General features: G+C 48.8%; 1 protein-coding gene across 2 annotated transcripts in view; it reads right to left on the reverse strand.

Annotated features, from left to right (window-relative positions):
* Positions 1 to 13,866: 13,866 nt before the first annotated feature.
* Positions 13,867 to 17,876, reverse strand: part of DEPTOR (DEP domain containing MTOR interacting protein) — a 153,947-nt gene continuing 149,937 nt past the window's right edge. For both annotated transcript variants that reach the window (XM_081504805.1, XM_081504806.1), the window contains one exon: positions 13,867 to 17,450. In XM_081504805.1, coding sequence (XP_081360931.1) covers positions 17,322 to 17,450 — 129 coding nt within the window. In that variant the 3' untranslated portion in view covers positions 13,867 to 17,321. The remainder of the gene's footprint in view (positions 17,451 to 17,876) is intronic.

Genomic DNA, 17,876 nt, shown 5'->3' on the forward strand with positions numbered 1-17,876 from the left:
CAGTACTCTTGCCTGGAAAATCTCATGGACGGAGGAGCCTGGTAGGCTGCAGCCCATGGGGTCACGAAGAGTCAGACACGACTGAGCGACTTCACTTTCACATGTATATATACATTCTTTTTTATGTTCTTTTCCGTTTTGGTTTATCCCAGGATATTGAATATAGTTCCCTGTGCTATGCAGTAGGACATTTTTGTCCACCCTGGCTGGATATTTCTTGATTTGGGTGCTGGTCATCCAGGTATGGGGTTTCCCAGGTGGCCCAAGTGGTAAAGAATCCACCCGCAGTGCAAGAGACGCAAGAGACACAGGTTCGATCCCTGCCTCAGGAAGATCCCCTGGAAGAGGAAATGGCAACGCACTCCAGTGTTCTTGCCTGGAAAATCCCATGGACAGAAGAGCCAGGCGGGCTACAGTCCCTGGGTCTGCAAAGAGTCAGACACGACTGAGCACACACACGAGCTTCCATGAACTACAGCTGTGATCACTGTGTAAAAACTCACTGAATTGTACAGTTATGGCCAATGCACTTGTTTGTATCTGTATTTTACCTTATCAGGGGTCAGGTTATCTGGAAGCAAATTCCACAAGGGAGGCTTATATGCAACAAGTTTATTGGGGGGAGCTCCCAGAACCTATGACTGAGCAGAGAGCGCAGGCAACTGGAGCCATCTTGGCAGAGGGCACGGGGAGCCCTGAGATGACCGACAGACGGTCCTTCAGAGACATCCTGGCGGCGCTGGGGAAGCAGGCCTGATACACTCAACCACATATTCCCTTTCGACTAGAATCTCTTCAAGTCTCTGTGAATTTTCTCTTCAGTAGCTTAGTCTTTTCTTTAATGCTCTCTCTCTCTCTTTTTCCCTTTTAAATTGTTTTCTTTGGTGAGAGCATTTAAGTTCTGCTGTCTTAGCAAATTTCAATTATTCAACACAGTATTACCAATCGCATTCACCAGGCTGGGAATCACTTTTCCCCTCTCCGTTTCTATATAGTCTACTTTGTTTTTTTTAGATTCCACATATAAGTGACACCATGCAGTGTCTGTCTCTGGCCCGTCTCACCTGGCATCATGCCCTGCAGGTTCATCTACCTGGCACAAACGGCAGGATTGCCTCCTCTTTGAAAGTGAATGACACTCCATCGTCACATGGATACATCACATCGTTTGATCCATTTACCGTTTGATAGGCACTGAGTCAGCAAATGTGGAAAACTCAGCAGTGGCCACAGGACTGGAAAAGGTCAGTTTTCATTCCAATCCCAAAGAAAGGCAAGGCCAAAGAATGCTCAAACTACTGCACAATTGCAGTCATCTCACAGGCTAGTAAAGTAATGCTCAAAATTCTCCAAGCCAGGCTTCAGCAATACGTGAACCGTGAACTTCCAGATGTTCAAGCTCGTTTTAGAAAAGGCAGAGGAACCAGAGATCAAATTGCCAACATCCGCTGGATCATCGAAAAAGCAACAGAGTTCCAGAAAAACATCTATTTCTGCTTCATTGACTATGCCAAAGCCTCTGACTGTGTGGATCACAATAAACTGTGGAAAATTCTGAAAGAGATGGGAATACCAGACCGTCTGACCTGTCTCTTGAGAAACCTGTATGCAGGTCAGGAAGCAACAGTTAGAATTGGACATGGAACAACAGACTGGTTCCAAATAGGAAAAGGAGTACATCAAGGCTGTATATTGTCACCCTGCTTATTTAACTTATATGCAGAGTACATCATGAGAAACGCTGGGCTGGAGGAAGCACAAGCTGGAATCAAGATTGCCGGGAGAAATATCAATAACCTCAGATATGCAGACGACACCACCCTTATGGCAGAAAGTGAAGAACTAAAGAGCCTCTTGATGAAAGTGAAAGAGGAGAGTGAAAAAGTTGGCTTAAAGTTCAACATTCAGAAAACCAAGATCATGGCATCCAGTACTTCATGGCAAGTAGACGGGGAAACAGTGGAAACAGTCTCAGACTTTATAGTTTTGGGCTCCAAAATCCCTGCAGATGGTGACTGCAGCCATGAAATTAAAAGACGCTTACTCCTTGAAAGGAAAGTTATGACCAACCTAGACAGCATATTTAAAAGCAGAGACATTACTTTGCCAACAAAGGTCCATCTAGTCAAGACTATGGTTTTTCCAGTGGTCACGTATGGATGTGAGAGTTGGACTATAAAGAAAGCTGAGCGCCGAAGAATTGATGCTTTTGAACTGTGGTGTTGGAGAAGGCTCTTGAGTCCCTTGGACTGCAAGGAGATCCAACCAGTCCATCCGAAAGGAAATCAGTCCTGGGTGTTCATTGGAAGGACTGATGTTGAAGCTGAAGCTCCAATACTTTGGCCACCTGATGCGAAGAGCTGACTCATTTGAAAAGACCCTGATGCTGGTAAAGATTGAGGGTGGGAGGAAAAGGGGACGACAGAGGATGAGATGGTTGGATGGCATCACTGACTCAATGGATATGGGTTTGGGTAGACTCCGAGAGTTGGTGATGGACAGGTGGGCCTGGCGTGTTGCAGTTCATGGGGTTACAAACAGCTGGACACAACTGAGTGACTGAACTGGAACTGGAGGCTCTTTCCATACCCTGACTGTTGTGAATAATGCTGGGCAGTGCCTGGTAGCCGAGGGCTCCAACCAGAAAGGGGCTCAGCTGAGAGTTACTGGCCACTAGCCCCCCAGCGGCTCAGTCTGGAAGGTGTCGACAGCAACCTCTCCATGTTTGAATTAAAAACTGAAAAAGAAATTGTCTTGAACTGTGAGCAAAGTGAGAGGAAACATTCGGGGAAAAACAACCAAGTGCACAAAATGGGCTGGCCAATATGTACACTGACCCCGGACCAGCACTGCAGTGATTATTTCGGCCACCTGTTTCAGGACCCGGAACTCCGGAACAAGGTGAGCTATGAGGGGTGTCATGAGCTACTTCCCCGGATGTGCATGCTTGCTTGTGTATTCACATGCTGTTTAGTTCCAAGAATCTCCAGAGACTGGCCCAGATGCTTGAACCCTGCAGGAGAGAATCCCCTTATTAACAGCCATGTGGGATCTCCCATTCAGAACATGCCCCTCCAACAGGGGCCGCTCCAACAGGGGCCGCAATTCCGAGGGGCGGTGCTTGCTGGCAACGTTCCTGCTGCTCAGCCCCCCCAGCTCCAAAGGGAGCCCTCTGTTCCTTACTAGAGCTCAGGCTGCAGTCTTCTGGGAGGCGCAGAGGACCCTGGAGTTGAAGAGCTCTCCGGTAGACACTGTGCTCTCCAGAGTGGCAAGGGATCCGTTGCGAAGTCGCATTCCATTGAGTCTCACTGTCTGCCCTGTGGCTTCTCTGGGGGGAAGCCCACAGTCACCCAGGCAGCCTCCCAGACATTTATGCATTCCTTTTTCTCCCAGGGAAGGGCTGTCAGGAGGCAAAGAGACATCTGCTGACTTTTAGGCATCTTGCAGTCCTCCGCCGAGTGGAGAGGACCATCCCAGGGTGGCGGAAGATTCCAAGTTTTATCATAAATCTTGGTGCTGGGACTTCCCTGGCAGTCCACTACTTGAGACTCCACACTCCCAGTGCAGGGGGCATGGGAAAAGAAGGGGAAAAGAGAGAAAGAAAGGACGGTACTTTCCAACAAGAAAACTGAAACGGGAGCCAATGTGGGCAGAATCCGGAGCTTGGCCAGGCTGGGAGGGAGGGGAATCTGTCTCCAGCCTCCTCTTTCTCTGTCCTCTCACAGGAGTCCTCACTTTGCTTCCTGTTTCCCATTTAAACTCAAGGTGCCCAGCGCCCTTATGCTTCTGCCAATGGTTTTGGGGGTAAGTTCACTTCATTTGAAAGGTTCTAGAGGCTTATAGGAACTCCAAGCCTTGGGGGCTTTCCAGGCCTCTAATGGACTATTATATACTCGGCTCTAAAGGGGTAGAACAACCCACTTTGTGAAAGTGGATCGTCAAGGGTTTCCTGGTTCGTGGAGTTCACGGTTTAACCCATTACTAGGTAGCTCTGGCATTCGGACAGCTTATTTAATATAACATGCATTTTATCCAACAACTCTGTTTTACGTGTCCATACTATCAGTGGACTTGACTGCAGGCAATCTATATGAGGTGCTGTCATAATGGATATATGGGGTCCCAGAATGGCTCTTCTCTTTGGGGAAATGCTGCTTCAAACTGCTAGGACTATTGATTAATGGCGCTCCTGTATCTGCAACACAAGAAGGGCATGATGGCCCAATGCGAACCGGTGATAGCAATGTATCCGTTTGTTCATGAAGGTTGGTCCAGGGATGGTCAAGTGACACCTTGAAGTTCGGGGGTAGGATATTTCATCCTGGAAACATCTTTTTCTGTCTTGCCCTCGGTAAGAATTTGAGCCTGGACCTTCTGGCAGCTGTGTCCCCTGCTACACGCTGGTGGTGGTTATGTCACTAAGTCGCGTCCGACGCTTGACACCCCATGGACTGCCGCCTGGCGGGCTCCTCTGTCCGTGGGATTTCGCAGGCAAGAATACTGGAGTGGTCACCATTTCCTTCTCTAGGGGATCTTACCAACCCAGGGGTCGAACTCGGGTCTCCTGCACTGCAGGCAGATTCTCTACCACTGAGCCACCTGGGAAGCCGCTACTACGTATGCTTGTGCAAATAAGCCCACAGAAGAGAAACAGAAAGTAGAGAAAAGTAACAGCTGCACAGAGAGAGACCCCCGGCAGCCTTTAAGGCTCTTCCCTTGCACAGAGATGAGCAGACACCCAGTCCGCCCAAGGCAGGCCAGTTTACATCTGTTGTTCCAGCTTAGCCATTGACGTCTCCCTCTTTCATGCTCGAAGGGTTCCAGGTGGGAGACAAATTACATAATCACTGCTCCTATTGCAGTGTGGTTAAATAAAGCAATGAAGTCCTTTCCCCTCTTAAGTTAGTTCAAACTGGTTTTCTGTCATTTGCAACCAAAAACATCCTAGCTGACTTAGCACTGTTTTCTAAGTAATCAGGAAATCTAATTTCCTCAACTTAACCGGCTCGAACTCTTTGGCAGATACCTGATTCTCCACCTGGTCCTTGGTCTCCACCTGTTTTGTGGAATTGACACCTGGTGCTCTTCCGAGCTCCCCCAACTGCCTCGTCCTGACCCTGCATGCCTTTACCGCACACTTCGCCACAGGTCATCAGAGCCCGCAGATTGCATCAGAAGGCTCTGGAACCAGGCTTAGAGAAGAGCCAGGGTAGGTTTGAGGGACCACTGGGTTTGTGAACATCAACTGTTTTTCCCATGCATGTTTATTCTGCTCAAAGCCCAAAGTCCTGGAAGACAGTGTTGATTTAACCTGGATTTGGGGCCCGTTCTTTCATCAGGGGAAACTAGGGCACCATGATAGACATCGAATCGTGACCACATGGGAGGCGGGAGAGGCTGTTCGCCTCCAGAATATGGGCACCGTTAGGGAGAAGAGAGGGCCAGGAAACCAAACGCATATTAGACCACGTGTATATAGTAAGGCTGTTGGGAAGTTCTGCCAGCTCTTAGTATGGCTACCCTAATGAGAGCTGACCGAGCTCTGAAAATGCAGGTGTCTAGTGCTCAGAAACACTGGAGACGAGCTGGTTGATCTTTCTGGAAAAACTGAATTCCAGATCTGACTACCCTCAGGGATCATGGAGCCAGTCTTCATATATTGTGTGTTTCCTTCATTTTTCAAGCTGCGTATTTATTTCTGGCTGCACTGGGCCTTAGTTGCAGCACATGGGAGCTATCACTAGTTCCCTGAGCAGGGGTTGAACCCGGGCTCCCTGAACTGGGAGTGCGGAGTCTCAGCCCCTGGACCGGCAGACATCCTCTGCATGTTGTGCGTTTCTGTAACCCGAGATCCGGACACAGCGGTGTTGGCTGGCGTCCGCAGGACTCTGGAGGGGCTCCTCTGTTCTCCCTCTCTCGCCTCACGTCCACCCCACTGTCTGTCCGTGAGGCGTCCCCTCAGCCAGCATCACAGAGCTCGGTCGGGCAAGGATTTAAGAGAAGTGCTGTGGAAATGGCTGGGGCCAATATCATTCATTTCATTTGCTGGCGCATTTCACATTCCACAGGACAACTGTCCGAGTGAGGACACTAAAGTAGCACCTAGTACTGTCTTGACCATCTCTGTTTGGAAATGAAGCATTTTGTCACGCAGTTCTATGACAGGGATGTGAGATTCACCAAAACGAGTCTGCTCAAATCTTCAGTGATAAGATACAACGACAGTCTGGAGTGAGTATGAAGCAGACAATTACATAAGGATGAGCCGCCTTGAATCCTGTGATCTGATTAAACTGGGGCTGATTCGCAAAGGCAGGGCCTTGGTCCTGTTGCTTGTCACCCAGCGCGTCTCCACAGCAGACACAGCCTCTCCCCACGGCTTCTCCGGGGCGACTTCTATCGCGGGGCTTTACATCCGCACTCGTGTGGACGCTTCCCGCCTCCCCGCCAGCGCCCAGAGAGAGACTTCAGCACTCGGTAACTGCTGGGAGAGCCTGCTGGAGGCTGATAAGGAGAAATAACAGATTTTAAGTCAAAATGCGGAAGGAAAAGAGAGAGAAAGGCAGTTGGTGTCAAGGAAACAAAAGGCAAAGGAGGATCAAAAGGAAATAGCCTTGTACTCCAGCTCACAGTCAGCATACATTTTTTAAAAAGGAAGCTTTCCTTGAACTTGGTCTGCACACTAACCATGAAGAAACTTCTCACCACGGAAGGGCCTGGGTGAGACGCCGTGCAAGCACCCTTCTCGTTGTTTTGCAGTAGAATTCCCTTCGGGGCGGCAGAGGTCGGGGCGGCAGAGGTCGGGGCGGCAGGGGTCGGGGCGCGGGAGGACTCCGCCGGCACAGAAGAGGAGTCTGTGTCCCTCCGGGGGGCCTCAGCCCCTGGGGAGCCCACGATTGTCCGGCCCCACCAGCCCCGCCTGGCACACCAAGGCGCGCTTTGTTTCTGGACTTGCTGCTTTTCATGGGAAGAGGCTGACGTCACCCAAAGGCACCGGGTACAGAGTGGATGAGAACAGAAGGCGTCCCGAGGAGTAAGAAGAGGACACTCCAGCCGCTCGGATGAGCATGGCTGGGGGGAGTTCTGCTTCAGAGCCTGGGAGCTGCAGTCAAGCAGCCCCCTAACAGTCCCGTGCGTTGTGTTAACCAGCCACAGATACGCGTCGCCACTGAGCTTTCTCCTCCTGGGCACCAACAACCTTGCATTATTCACAGCCCCTTTCTCTCCTAAGAAAATCTATCAGAGTAACTTAGCTAGGAAGTTGGGGGAGCCTTCCAGAATCAGATGACATGTTCCCATTTCTCAGTGAAAACTTCAACATGCTCTTTTTTAAAACTATTTATTTGAGGGTCTTTGTTGCTCCTCGGGCTTTTTTCTGGTCGGGGCGAGCAGGCTGGCTCCTCTCCAGCTGCAGGGCCGGGCTTCACTGTGGGGGCTTCTCTTGTTGCCAAGCACACGCTCGAGGGTGCTTGTGCTTCAGTAGTTGCGGTGCTCAGACTTAGTTGCCCCAAGGCATGTGGGATCTTCCCAGTCAGTTCAGCTGCTCAGTCGTGTCTGACTCTTTGCGACCCCATGAATCGCAGCACGCCAGGCCTCCCTGTCCATCACCAACTCCCGGAGTTTACCCAAACCCATGTCCATCGAGTCGGTGATGCCATCCAACTATCTCATCCTCTGTCGTCCCCTTCTCCTCCTGCCCCTAATCCTTCCCAGCATTAGGGTCTTTTCCAGTGAGTCAACTCTTCGCATGAGGTGGCCAAAGTATTGGAGTTTCAGCTTCAACATCAGTCCTTCCAATGAACACCCAGGACTCATCTCCTTTAGGATGGACTGGTTGGATCTCCTTGCAGTCCAAGGGACTCTCAAGAGTCTTCTCCAACACCACAGTTCAAAAGCATCAATTCTGCGGCGCTCAGCTTTCTTCACTGTCCAACTCTCACATCCATACATGACCACTGGAAAAACCATAGCCTTGACTAGATGGACCTTTGTTGGCAAAGTAATGTCTCTGCTTTTCAATATGCTATCTAGGTTGCTCATAACCTTCTTTCCAAGGAGTAAGCATCTTTTAATTTCATGGCTACCATCAGCAATGATTTTGTAGCTTAAAAAAATAAAGTCTAACACTGTTTCCACTGTTTCCCCATCTATTTCCCATGAAGTGATGAGACCAGATGCCATGATCTTCGTTTTCTGAATGTTGAGCTTTAAGCCAACTTTTTCACTCTCCTCTTTCACTTTCATCAACAGGCTCTTTAGTTCTTCTTCACTTTCTGCCATAAGGGTGGTGTCATATGCATATCTGAGGTGATTGATATTTCTCCTGACAATTTTGATTCCAGCTTGTGTTTCTTCCAGCCCAGCGTTTCTCATGATGTACTCTGCATAGAAGTTAAATAAGCAGGGTGACAATATACAGCCTTGATGTACTCCTTTTCCTATTTGGAACCAGTCTGTTGTTCCATGTCCAATTCTAACTGTTGCTTCCTGACCTGCATACAGCTTTCTGAAGAAACAGGTCAGACGGTCTGGTATTCCCATCTCTTTCAGAATTTTCCACAGTTTATTGTGATCCACACAGTCAAAGGCTTTGGCATAGTCAATAAAGCAGAAGTAGATGTTTTTCTGGGACTCTCTTGCTATTTCAATGATCCAGCGGATGTTGGCAATTTGATCTCTGGTTCCTCTGCCTTTTCTAAAACCAGCTTGAACATCTGGAAGTTCACGGTTCATGTATTGTTGAAGCCTGGCTTGGAGAATTTTGAGCATAACTTTACTAGCGTGTGAGATGCGTGCAATTGTGCGGTGGTTTGAGCATTCTTTGGCGTTGCCTTTCTTTGGGATTGGAATGAAAACTGACCTCTTCCAGTCCTGTGGCCGCTGCTGAGTGTTCCAGATTCGCTGGCGTATCGAGCGCCAGACAAGGGATCAAGCCTGCCTCTCCTGCACTGGCAGACAGATTCGTAACCCCTGGATCACCAGGGAAATCCGACACCCTCTTCTTGACTTCTAATTCGTGCACGAAAAGCACAACAGATCCAAGAATGAAGAATTTGTCAGGGATGAAAAGACAGCAGCAACTCTCACAACTTGCATTAAGACGCAAATTTCATTCACATGCGTGTGTACGCGCACTTGTGCGTGAGTGCACAGTCTAGCTGTATCACAAAGCTCTGGCCTTGTGTTCTCGATGGAGGTTGTAGGGGAGGTAGAGGATGGAAAGTAAAGGTGGAGCTGATGAAATGCTGTGAGATGCATTAGAAAACGGTTACCTGGGACAATGTGCAGAGAGGAAATAAACCAGTAACACGCATAAGATGCTTAACATGGGCACGGCACACAATGGACATTTTATAGCTATCACTACTGTCGGTGAGAAACTTTTCCTAGAAGCCTGGAGTTCTGGAGATTTGCCTTGATTCCTTTTATGGTGTGTCTGTGACCTAAATATCCCTGTAAAAGAAGGAACTATATACCTATATACACAATGGAATCCTACACAGCCCTAAAAAGGAATGGAATTTTGCCGTTTGCAGCAACATGAATGGACTTGGAAATAAGTCAGGGAATGAGAAATACCGTGTGATGTCACTTACATGTGGAGGCGAAACACCCAACAAACCAGTGACGATCACAAAAGAGAAGGTGACTCAGACACAGGGAGCAAACTAGTGGTGACCGGTGGGGACGGGGAAGCAGGGAGGGACAGGATGGGGTGCGGGCACGCTCAGTCGTGTCCACTCTTTCTGCCCCCGTGGACTGCAGCCCGCCAGGCTCCTCTGCCCATGGGATTACCCAGGCAAGAACCTGGCGTGGTTGCCATGTCCTCCTCCATGAAGACTGGGGTAGTGGATAACAAAAAGAAGTTCCCTTTATCTTTCCCTGTCCTTGCTGTAAATTTACTTTCTCCCAGAAAGATGCCACATTGAAGGTCTCCTGTGCCCCAGTAGATGTCACTCTGACCTCATGGGAGGACCAAGGGAAAACTAAGATACACACAAGCCTGCTTCCAGGGGCGAGGAGGGCTTTCCACGGGCCGCCTAAGTCACAGGAAGGAAAGAGGAGGCAGTATCAAGACTTCGAAACCCACTTCCATCCCAGCACAGTACATTGTAAGTTTGAGATTTTTACAAACACATACTTTTATTTAACAAACATTAATTATCGGAAGGACTGATGTTGAAGCTGAAACTCCAATACTTTGGCCACCTGATGCAAAGAGCCGACTCATTGAAAAAGATCCTGACGCTGGGAAAGATTGAGGGCGGGAGGAGAAGGGGACGACAGAGGATGAGATGGTTGGATGGCATCACCAACTCGATGGACATGAGTTTGAGCAAGCTTTGGAAGATGGTGATGCACAAGGAAGCCTGGTGTATTGCAGTCCATCGGGTCGCAAAGAGTCAGACACGAGTGAGTGACTGAACTGATAGTGAAACATGAGGGAAGGGGGCAGGGCACAGCCTTGAAAAGAATGACGTAGCCATGGGATACGACAAAAGCTGGTTACAACTAACTAGATCCAGGATGGAAGAAGATTAGACTTCCAGTAGACCTTGAGCCTCAATTATAAGCTCACTGTAATATATTAGCATACTGAATGGCACAGCCACCAGTTTGCAGCTAACCTAAAAGGCCAAAAAGTGCGCGGTGGTCCAAAACCTGGAAATCCCCACCCCTTCCTTGAAATAGAATAATCCACCCATTCATTAGCCTATAAAAACTAACCATGCCACACCTAAGACCTTTTTCCTACATGGCCCAGCTGGTAAAGAATCCGCCGAATCCACCTGCAATGCGGGAGACCTGAGTTCCATCCCTGGGTTGGGAAGATCCCCTGGAGGAGGGAAAGGCTACCCGCTCCAGTATTCTGGCCTGGAGAATTCCATGGACTGTATAGTCCCTGGGGTCGCAGAGCCGGACACAACTGAGCAACTCTCACTTTTGAATATTTGTGACTTCCAGTGATGCCGGCAGGGCCCTGTGGGCTCCTGGTCAGGAAGGGCTTTCTGTCCTCCATTTCTTTTAGGAAGACTCCAACCTCCATGACCTTCCCTGAGTTCCAAAGGGCAGAACAGTTGCTAATCCAGGGAGGAGCAGTCAGGAAACCACCCGAGGCAAGATTACTGGGACAGGAGAAGCTGGATTAGGAGACCTTAATCGTATCAGCAGCCCCACCCTTTGAAACTTTGCAGAAGAAAGAAGCAAGCCAGACTGCTGATCCTCATCACACACCCTGCCTGCCTGTGTGTGTACTGTTGGCTCAGGTTCCTGCCCTTTGAGACCCCATGGACTGCGGCCCCCCCAGGCTCCTGTGTCCATGGCATTCTCCAGGCAGGAAGACTGCAGTGGGCTGCCCTGCCCTCCTCTGGGGGATCTTCCCTATCCAGGGGTCGAACCGCGCCTCTCACGTCTGCATTTGCAGATGGGAGGGCTTCCCTGGTGGCTTGGGTAAAGCGGCTGCCTTCTATGCGGGAGACCCGGGTTCGATCCCGGGGTCAGGAAGATCCCCTGGAGAAGGAAATGGCAGCCCACTCCAGTACTCTTGCCTGGAAAATTCCATGGACGGAGGAGCCTGATAGGCTACAGCCCACGGGGTCGCAAAGAGTTGGACACAACTGAGCGACTTCCCTTTCTTTCTTTCTTTCTTTACCACTAGTGCCCCCTGGGGTGCCCTCCCTGACTATACGTCCTCTCTGTATTCACCAGGGAGCGGGCAGAGTTCTTGAAGAGCTAGCCTACTGTGTTCCCCCTTTGCCTGGCAAGTAAAAAAGTCACTCTTTCTTTCTCCGCTGTAACCCTGTCTCAGTACTTCTGTTTGGCATTGGCTCACAGAGTCAAGATTTTGACAACACCAATAATTCTTGCCTCATAATAATCAGAGCTGTAGCACGATAAAATTTTCAAGAACATCCTGGGCATTATGAAGACACTGATGTAATAAGTTAGGATGACAAACTACTTCTCACATTTTTTGTACTTTAAACTTTATGAGCTTTGCAGTAAATCAGAATTCTCAGTATCATTGACCAAATAAACATTTGACAAAAATTAAGAAGTTTCAGAATTTGGAGAAGATACTGATCAACATCTATCACTTTTATATTTCAGATGGGCAACCACTTTGGTTCAACCACTTTGAAAGGGAGTGAAATGTGACCTCGTGAAGTCAGTATTCACGTGTCCTCTGACTCTAAGTGGATTCCTAAGAAAAATTCCTACACTTGTCCCCAGGAGATGGTACCAGACTGTTCATAGTAATCCTACTTATGACAACCACAACAGCAACAATGGAAACAACCCAGATACCCACTGACAAGAAAATAGACAAATAAACAGAAAATGTAGGAAGCTGTAAACACTGAATTATAATTATACACAAAAATCTAGAAGAATCTTAGTAATATAATCCTGAACAAAAACAAGCGAGTCCCAGAGTCTACACAAAGCTGGATGTTCTTTTAATAAGTTCATTAAAAAAAAAAACAAACACAACCACCCAAACAATGATTCAGAACAAAAAGCACAGGGACTTGCCTGGTGTCAGCGGTTAGGACGCCTCGCTTCCGTCGCAGGGGGCACGGGTTCAGTCCCCGGCTGGGGACTGAGATCCACATGACACGCGGCAGGCTCCCCACCCCCCAAACAAATGAACGGCGGGGGAGTCCCTGATGGTGCAGTGGTTAGGACGTGGCGCTCTCACTAACACGAGAACGGTGACGATATTCCCCGCCGCGCTCACCCTGGGTAAGGGGAAGTGGGGGCGGGATCGGGAAGGGCCAGCAGGTAACTGTAAGCTGCTGTCACTGCTGTTCTGGATCTGGGGTTGGATGGCGGTTTGTGTATCAGCCCCAGGATTGCATATTCCACCCCCTCTATAGAGAGCAGCTTTCTAGAGGCGGCCAGACGTGACTCGTGAAGCTGAGTGCAGGGTCCTGTCTGCTCAGCTTTGAGCTCCTGGGGCCTGTATAATGTTTAGTCACTAAGTCGTGTCCGACTCGTTTGCGAACCTGTGGACTGTAGCCCCCAGGCTCCTCTGTCCATGGAATTTTCCAGGCAAGGACTCTGGAGTTGGTAGTGATTTCCTTCTCCAGGGGATTTTCCTGACCCAGGGATCGAACCCCTGTCTCTTATGTATCCTGCATTGGTGGGCAGATTCTTTACCGCTGAGCCATGAGGGAGCCTTATATATACTGCAACACACAAGCCCTCTGCCCAGCAACACACAAGCCCTCTGCCCAGCGACACACAAGCCCTCTGCCCAGCAAAACACAAGCCCTCTGCCCAGCAACACACAAGCCCTCTGCCCAGCGACACACAAGCCCTCTGCCCAGCAAAACACAAGCCCTCTGCCCAGCGACACACAAGCCCTCAGTGAGGCTTCTTGGATGAACGAACAAGTGAATACATGAATAAATGAGAGAAAAATGTAACGTTCTTTTCATTAATATTGAATGTAGTCTGGGTACCACTCACCTCCTTACTTATACCCTACATGCATTGAATTGTGGAAATGATTCCCTAATTAGTTGACAATAAAAAAAAATAGCATTATTTCAAAAATAGCAACCACATAGCATTTTTTCATATAGACTATTCCATCAGTCAGTTCAGTCGCTCAGTCGTGTCCGACTCTTTCCGACCCCATGAACCGCAGCACAGCAGGCCTCCCTGTCCATCACCAACTCCCGGAGTTTACCCAAACCCATGTCCATCGAGTTGGTGATGCCATCCAGCCATCTCATCCTCTGTCGTCCCCTCTCCTCCTGCCCTCAATCTTTCCCAGCATCAGGGTCTTTTCCAATGAGTCAACTCTTCGCAACACTCTTCAATAACTGTGTAGGGAGAAAATGATTTCAACTCAAATACAATAGAGAAAAAGCCTTTTTAATGCACTTTTTTTTTTCCAGGCAAAAGAGCTTCAGAAAACATCCATCATTAAGAAGTTTTACAAATGGCACTTTTGGTTACATTAGAGAATCAGATACCAGGCCCATGTGTTTTCTCTGATAGATTAGTTGTAGATCAGCTTTACAATCAACTCTTTCTTAGGATAAAAAAATGGTTAATTTGTTCTAAAGAAAAGAAAAGCTGAAACCCTAAAGGTATTGTTTTAAAAATTTAACATTTATTTCATGCTATACTGTCTATTGTTATAATTTTAATTATTTTGCTGTAACTTTTAAGAAACAGAGAAAATAAATTTAAACCTAATTTAAAAATAAACATATATATTAAGTACATATATTAATGCATTTGACAATACCATATAGTGACTTTGATTATGAACTTCCTTTTGGTACATGGTAGATTTGTCCTCTTGGTACTGAACTGAGGAAAAACATATTCTACCTGAAATTCTTCTTTGAATGAGTAAAACCATGGTCAATGACACCAACAGACTCCAACCAATTTGCAAAACTGAAATGATCTTGGGTTATTCCGATCATGGATAATCAAAATGAAACACGATTAATATTCAACAGGAGAGAATAGTTAACATTATTCAAACAGATCTTGAGAGCAGATTATTTTCATGACATAATTGAAAGGAATGAGTATTTGGAAAAGTGAGAGTCTATCTTGGACTGAAAGCAGTGATTTTTAAACACAGGGAGACAGACGGGTAACGGGACCATTTCCGAGGGCATGTCAGCAGTGCTGGGGTCACAGGGGGGCTGGGGTACAGGGGTCCCTGGGAATTCAGAGAAGGGCACCCATCCCAGAACCAGACTGCTGGCGAAGATTTCTCAGAGGGAATATCTAAGACAATACCTAAGGGGAGTTCATAAGACAGACTTTTCCAGGCAAAGACAGAGAAAGAATAACATTCCAGGGAGGAAAAACCGCATGGGCAAAAGCTGGAGAAAGCTCAGCCAGGCCCCTGTGGGCGAGGAGCGTTCAGTGGACGACAGGGTGAGGATGCAGCATGGGCTGGGACGACGGTTCAGGGGACATCCTGAAGCAGAACTCTCTGGCGTCTGGGCTTTAAACTCAGGGTGGTGGGAGCCAAAGGCTTCCCTCCCTTTACCTTAGTATTCCTTCCTTCACCTGGGTCTGCATTTCAGCAAAGACATCAACGCCACCCTCTGAATCAGGGGTTGATTAAAACTCTTGTCTGGTGCTTACACTGGCTGAAGGGACGTGGAGTTATGCCAAGGTCTGAACAGTCATCAGGACAGGAGTCAAGGAGCAGTAGCAGGCGAGAGGATGCCATTCCCGGAGGCCTGCCTTCTTCTCGAGTCAACTGTGAACATCCAGGCCCAGAAGGCGTTTAGGACGACCTTTTAAAGAAAGCCTGATGGTTAACGCCTCCCACTTACTATTAACAGCCTCAGGCCTTGATGAGCCCGTTTCCTCAGCTGTAACACGGAGGTGACGACACCGCTGACCGCCCAGGTCAGCAGGACAGACGGGCACAATGTGAGCGCAGCAGCGGGGACAGAAGAAGGCGTCTCGGACGGTCTCCAGCTGGGGAAGAGCTGGGGGTGAGGGAACAGGGCATCCGCATTAGACAAACCGTGTCTGAATCCAGGCTCTGTCACCCAGGAGTTCCTGCCACCGTGGGGACTGAGAGACCACTTCTAAACTTGCTCACACTGAGCTTCCAAGCTGGGAACATGAGGGCGGTTCTGACTGCCTCGCAGGGCTGTGCTGCTGCTGCTGCTGCTGCTAAGTCACTTCAGTCGTGTCCGACTCTGTGCGACCCCATAGACAGCAGCCCACCAGGCTCCGCCGTCGCTGGGATTCTCCAGGCAAGAACGCTGGAGTGGGTTGCCATTTCCTTCTCCATTGCAGGAAAGTGAAAAGGGAAAGTGAAGTCGCTCAGTCGTGTCTGACTCTTAGCGACCCCATGGACTGTAAGCCTACCAGGCTCCTCCGTCCATGGGATTTTCCAGGCAAGAGTACTGGAGTGGGGTGCCATTGCCTTCTCCCCACAGGGCTGTGATGAGGATGCAAAGAGAGCCCAGCGCCTGGCACACAGTGTAAACGCACGGACACACGGAGACAACAGGACTAAAGTCAGCATCCTACATTACTTCAGCCCTGCTCTCAGACTAAGGCTACACGAGAAAAGCTGGGCACAGGCGTCTGATATCTTCAGCACAGCGTGTCCACTCCACCAGTACCACTACGTTATAACCCATCACTAAAAGAAGGCTGAGGCACAACACTCATATTTTGTTACTACATGATAAGAAAGTAGCCTTGTCATTCAGAACCCGTTACATGAAAATAAGAGGAACTGAGCATTCCCTGACTCCCTAATTTGGCACTCTGAGAACTCCCTCTATGCACCAGGCTCCAAAATGCATTCTCTTCGAGACCAAAAAAGAGAAAAACATGCATATGTACAAGTGGGCAAAAAAGTTACAACACAAGAAGGTGCTTTTGGTGAAAAATAATCCCACCAAATAAGCAGCATGTCATGTCCTTAGAATACGTCACACTAGAAGGCGAGTGAGAATTCAGGCCAATCAGGCAATTTAGTTTCAAGTTTTATCATATATGGGCCAAGATCTAGAATACATCACTTCACAAGGGACAGCTTCAAAGTGAAATCTTGCCAGAGGCATGATTTTGAATTATCTATGTATATACAAACATGTCTGTTTGACATTCAACATGTTCAGAATTACTTCTAGAAAGCTGCTGCTGCTGACTGACAGATGATTCAGGCTCAGAAAGGGAAAACGGAGCGCACACAGTCTTAAGTAATCATCTCTCTCTCTACCCCCCACGTCATCACAGAGTTTCTGCTTTTCGACCACTGCCATAATTGAAAACACACATTAAGTTAAAAGTTGGTACTAAAGGCAAGAATTAAGAAAAAGTCAAAAAATGCTTTAGAGCCTTCAAAACGCCAGTCAACAAGCGCGATTCCTTTGGATGTTGCCTTAATTTGAAATTCAGTGAAACTGAGATCCTCTAATAAACAGATCCAGGCTCGTTTTGCTGAGAGTACAACTTAAAGTCTAGAAAAACTACTTTTCTGATTCCCATGAAGGCGATTTTAGCACGTTGCTGTTTTGGCGAGAGAAGAATCTCAACAACTTTTTGTGAACCAAGACCAAAAACAATGGATGAGAACTACAAAAGGAAGTTGAGTAAGGCAATGCAACTATGTGAAAAAAAAAATTCTATTCTCAAACTTTTTCTGCAATGACAGAAGCTGTCTTTTTTTTAAAGACATGCTCCCTGGTTCTTCCACATTCAACAGGGAAACAGTGTAGGAAACTCGTCCTAAGATCCCGGGGCCGCCGCCCGCGTGCGCCGCCTCCCCGCAGCCGCGCCGCCTCTGCCCCGCGGGCCGGCCGCGCTCAGCACTCCAGCTCCTCCATGACCTCCATCACGATCGTCCGCGGGCCGGTCAGGATCAGGTTGCTCACCGTCCGGTAGTCCACGTGCAGCACGTTAAGCCCGTTTACAGAGACGACGAACTGGCAGACCTAGGGGACAGAGAGAGCATCTCCTGAATCCCGCGGTGCTCCCGCCACACGGGGTGAAGCCAGCCGGATGGGGGAGGCAGACAGGATCCGGGATCGCGCACGCGGGGGACCTAAAAAGGGCGCCGAGGCGCTCATCTCCGAGCAGCAGCAGAGTCACAGATGCAGAAAACAGGCTTGCTGTTACCAGGGGGAAGGGGTCGGGGGTAAGCGGGGAGATTCGGAGGAAAATACACACGCGACTGTACGTGGGGCCTCCCGAGAGGCGCCGGTGGTCAAGAACCTGCCCGCCAACGCGGGAGCCACAGGAGACGGGGGTTCGATCCCTGCGGCGGGCAGATCCCCTGGAGGAGGAAAGGGCAGCCCACTCCAGCGTTCTTGCCTGGGAAATCCCATGGACAGAGGAGCCTGGCGGGCTACAGTCTATGG

This window comes from Giraffa tippelskirchi, chromosome 6 (assembly GCF_054371585.1).
Source record: "Giraffa tippelskirchi isolate mGirTip1 chromosome 6, T2T-mGirTip1v1.2.pri, whole genome shotgun sequence".
NCBI classification, from domain to species: domain Eukaryota; kingdom Metazoa; phylum Chordata; class Mammalia; order Artiodactyla; family Giraffidae; genus Giraffa; species Giraffa tippelskirchi.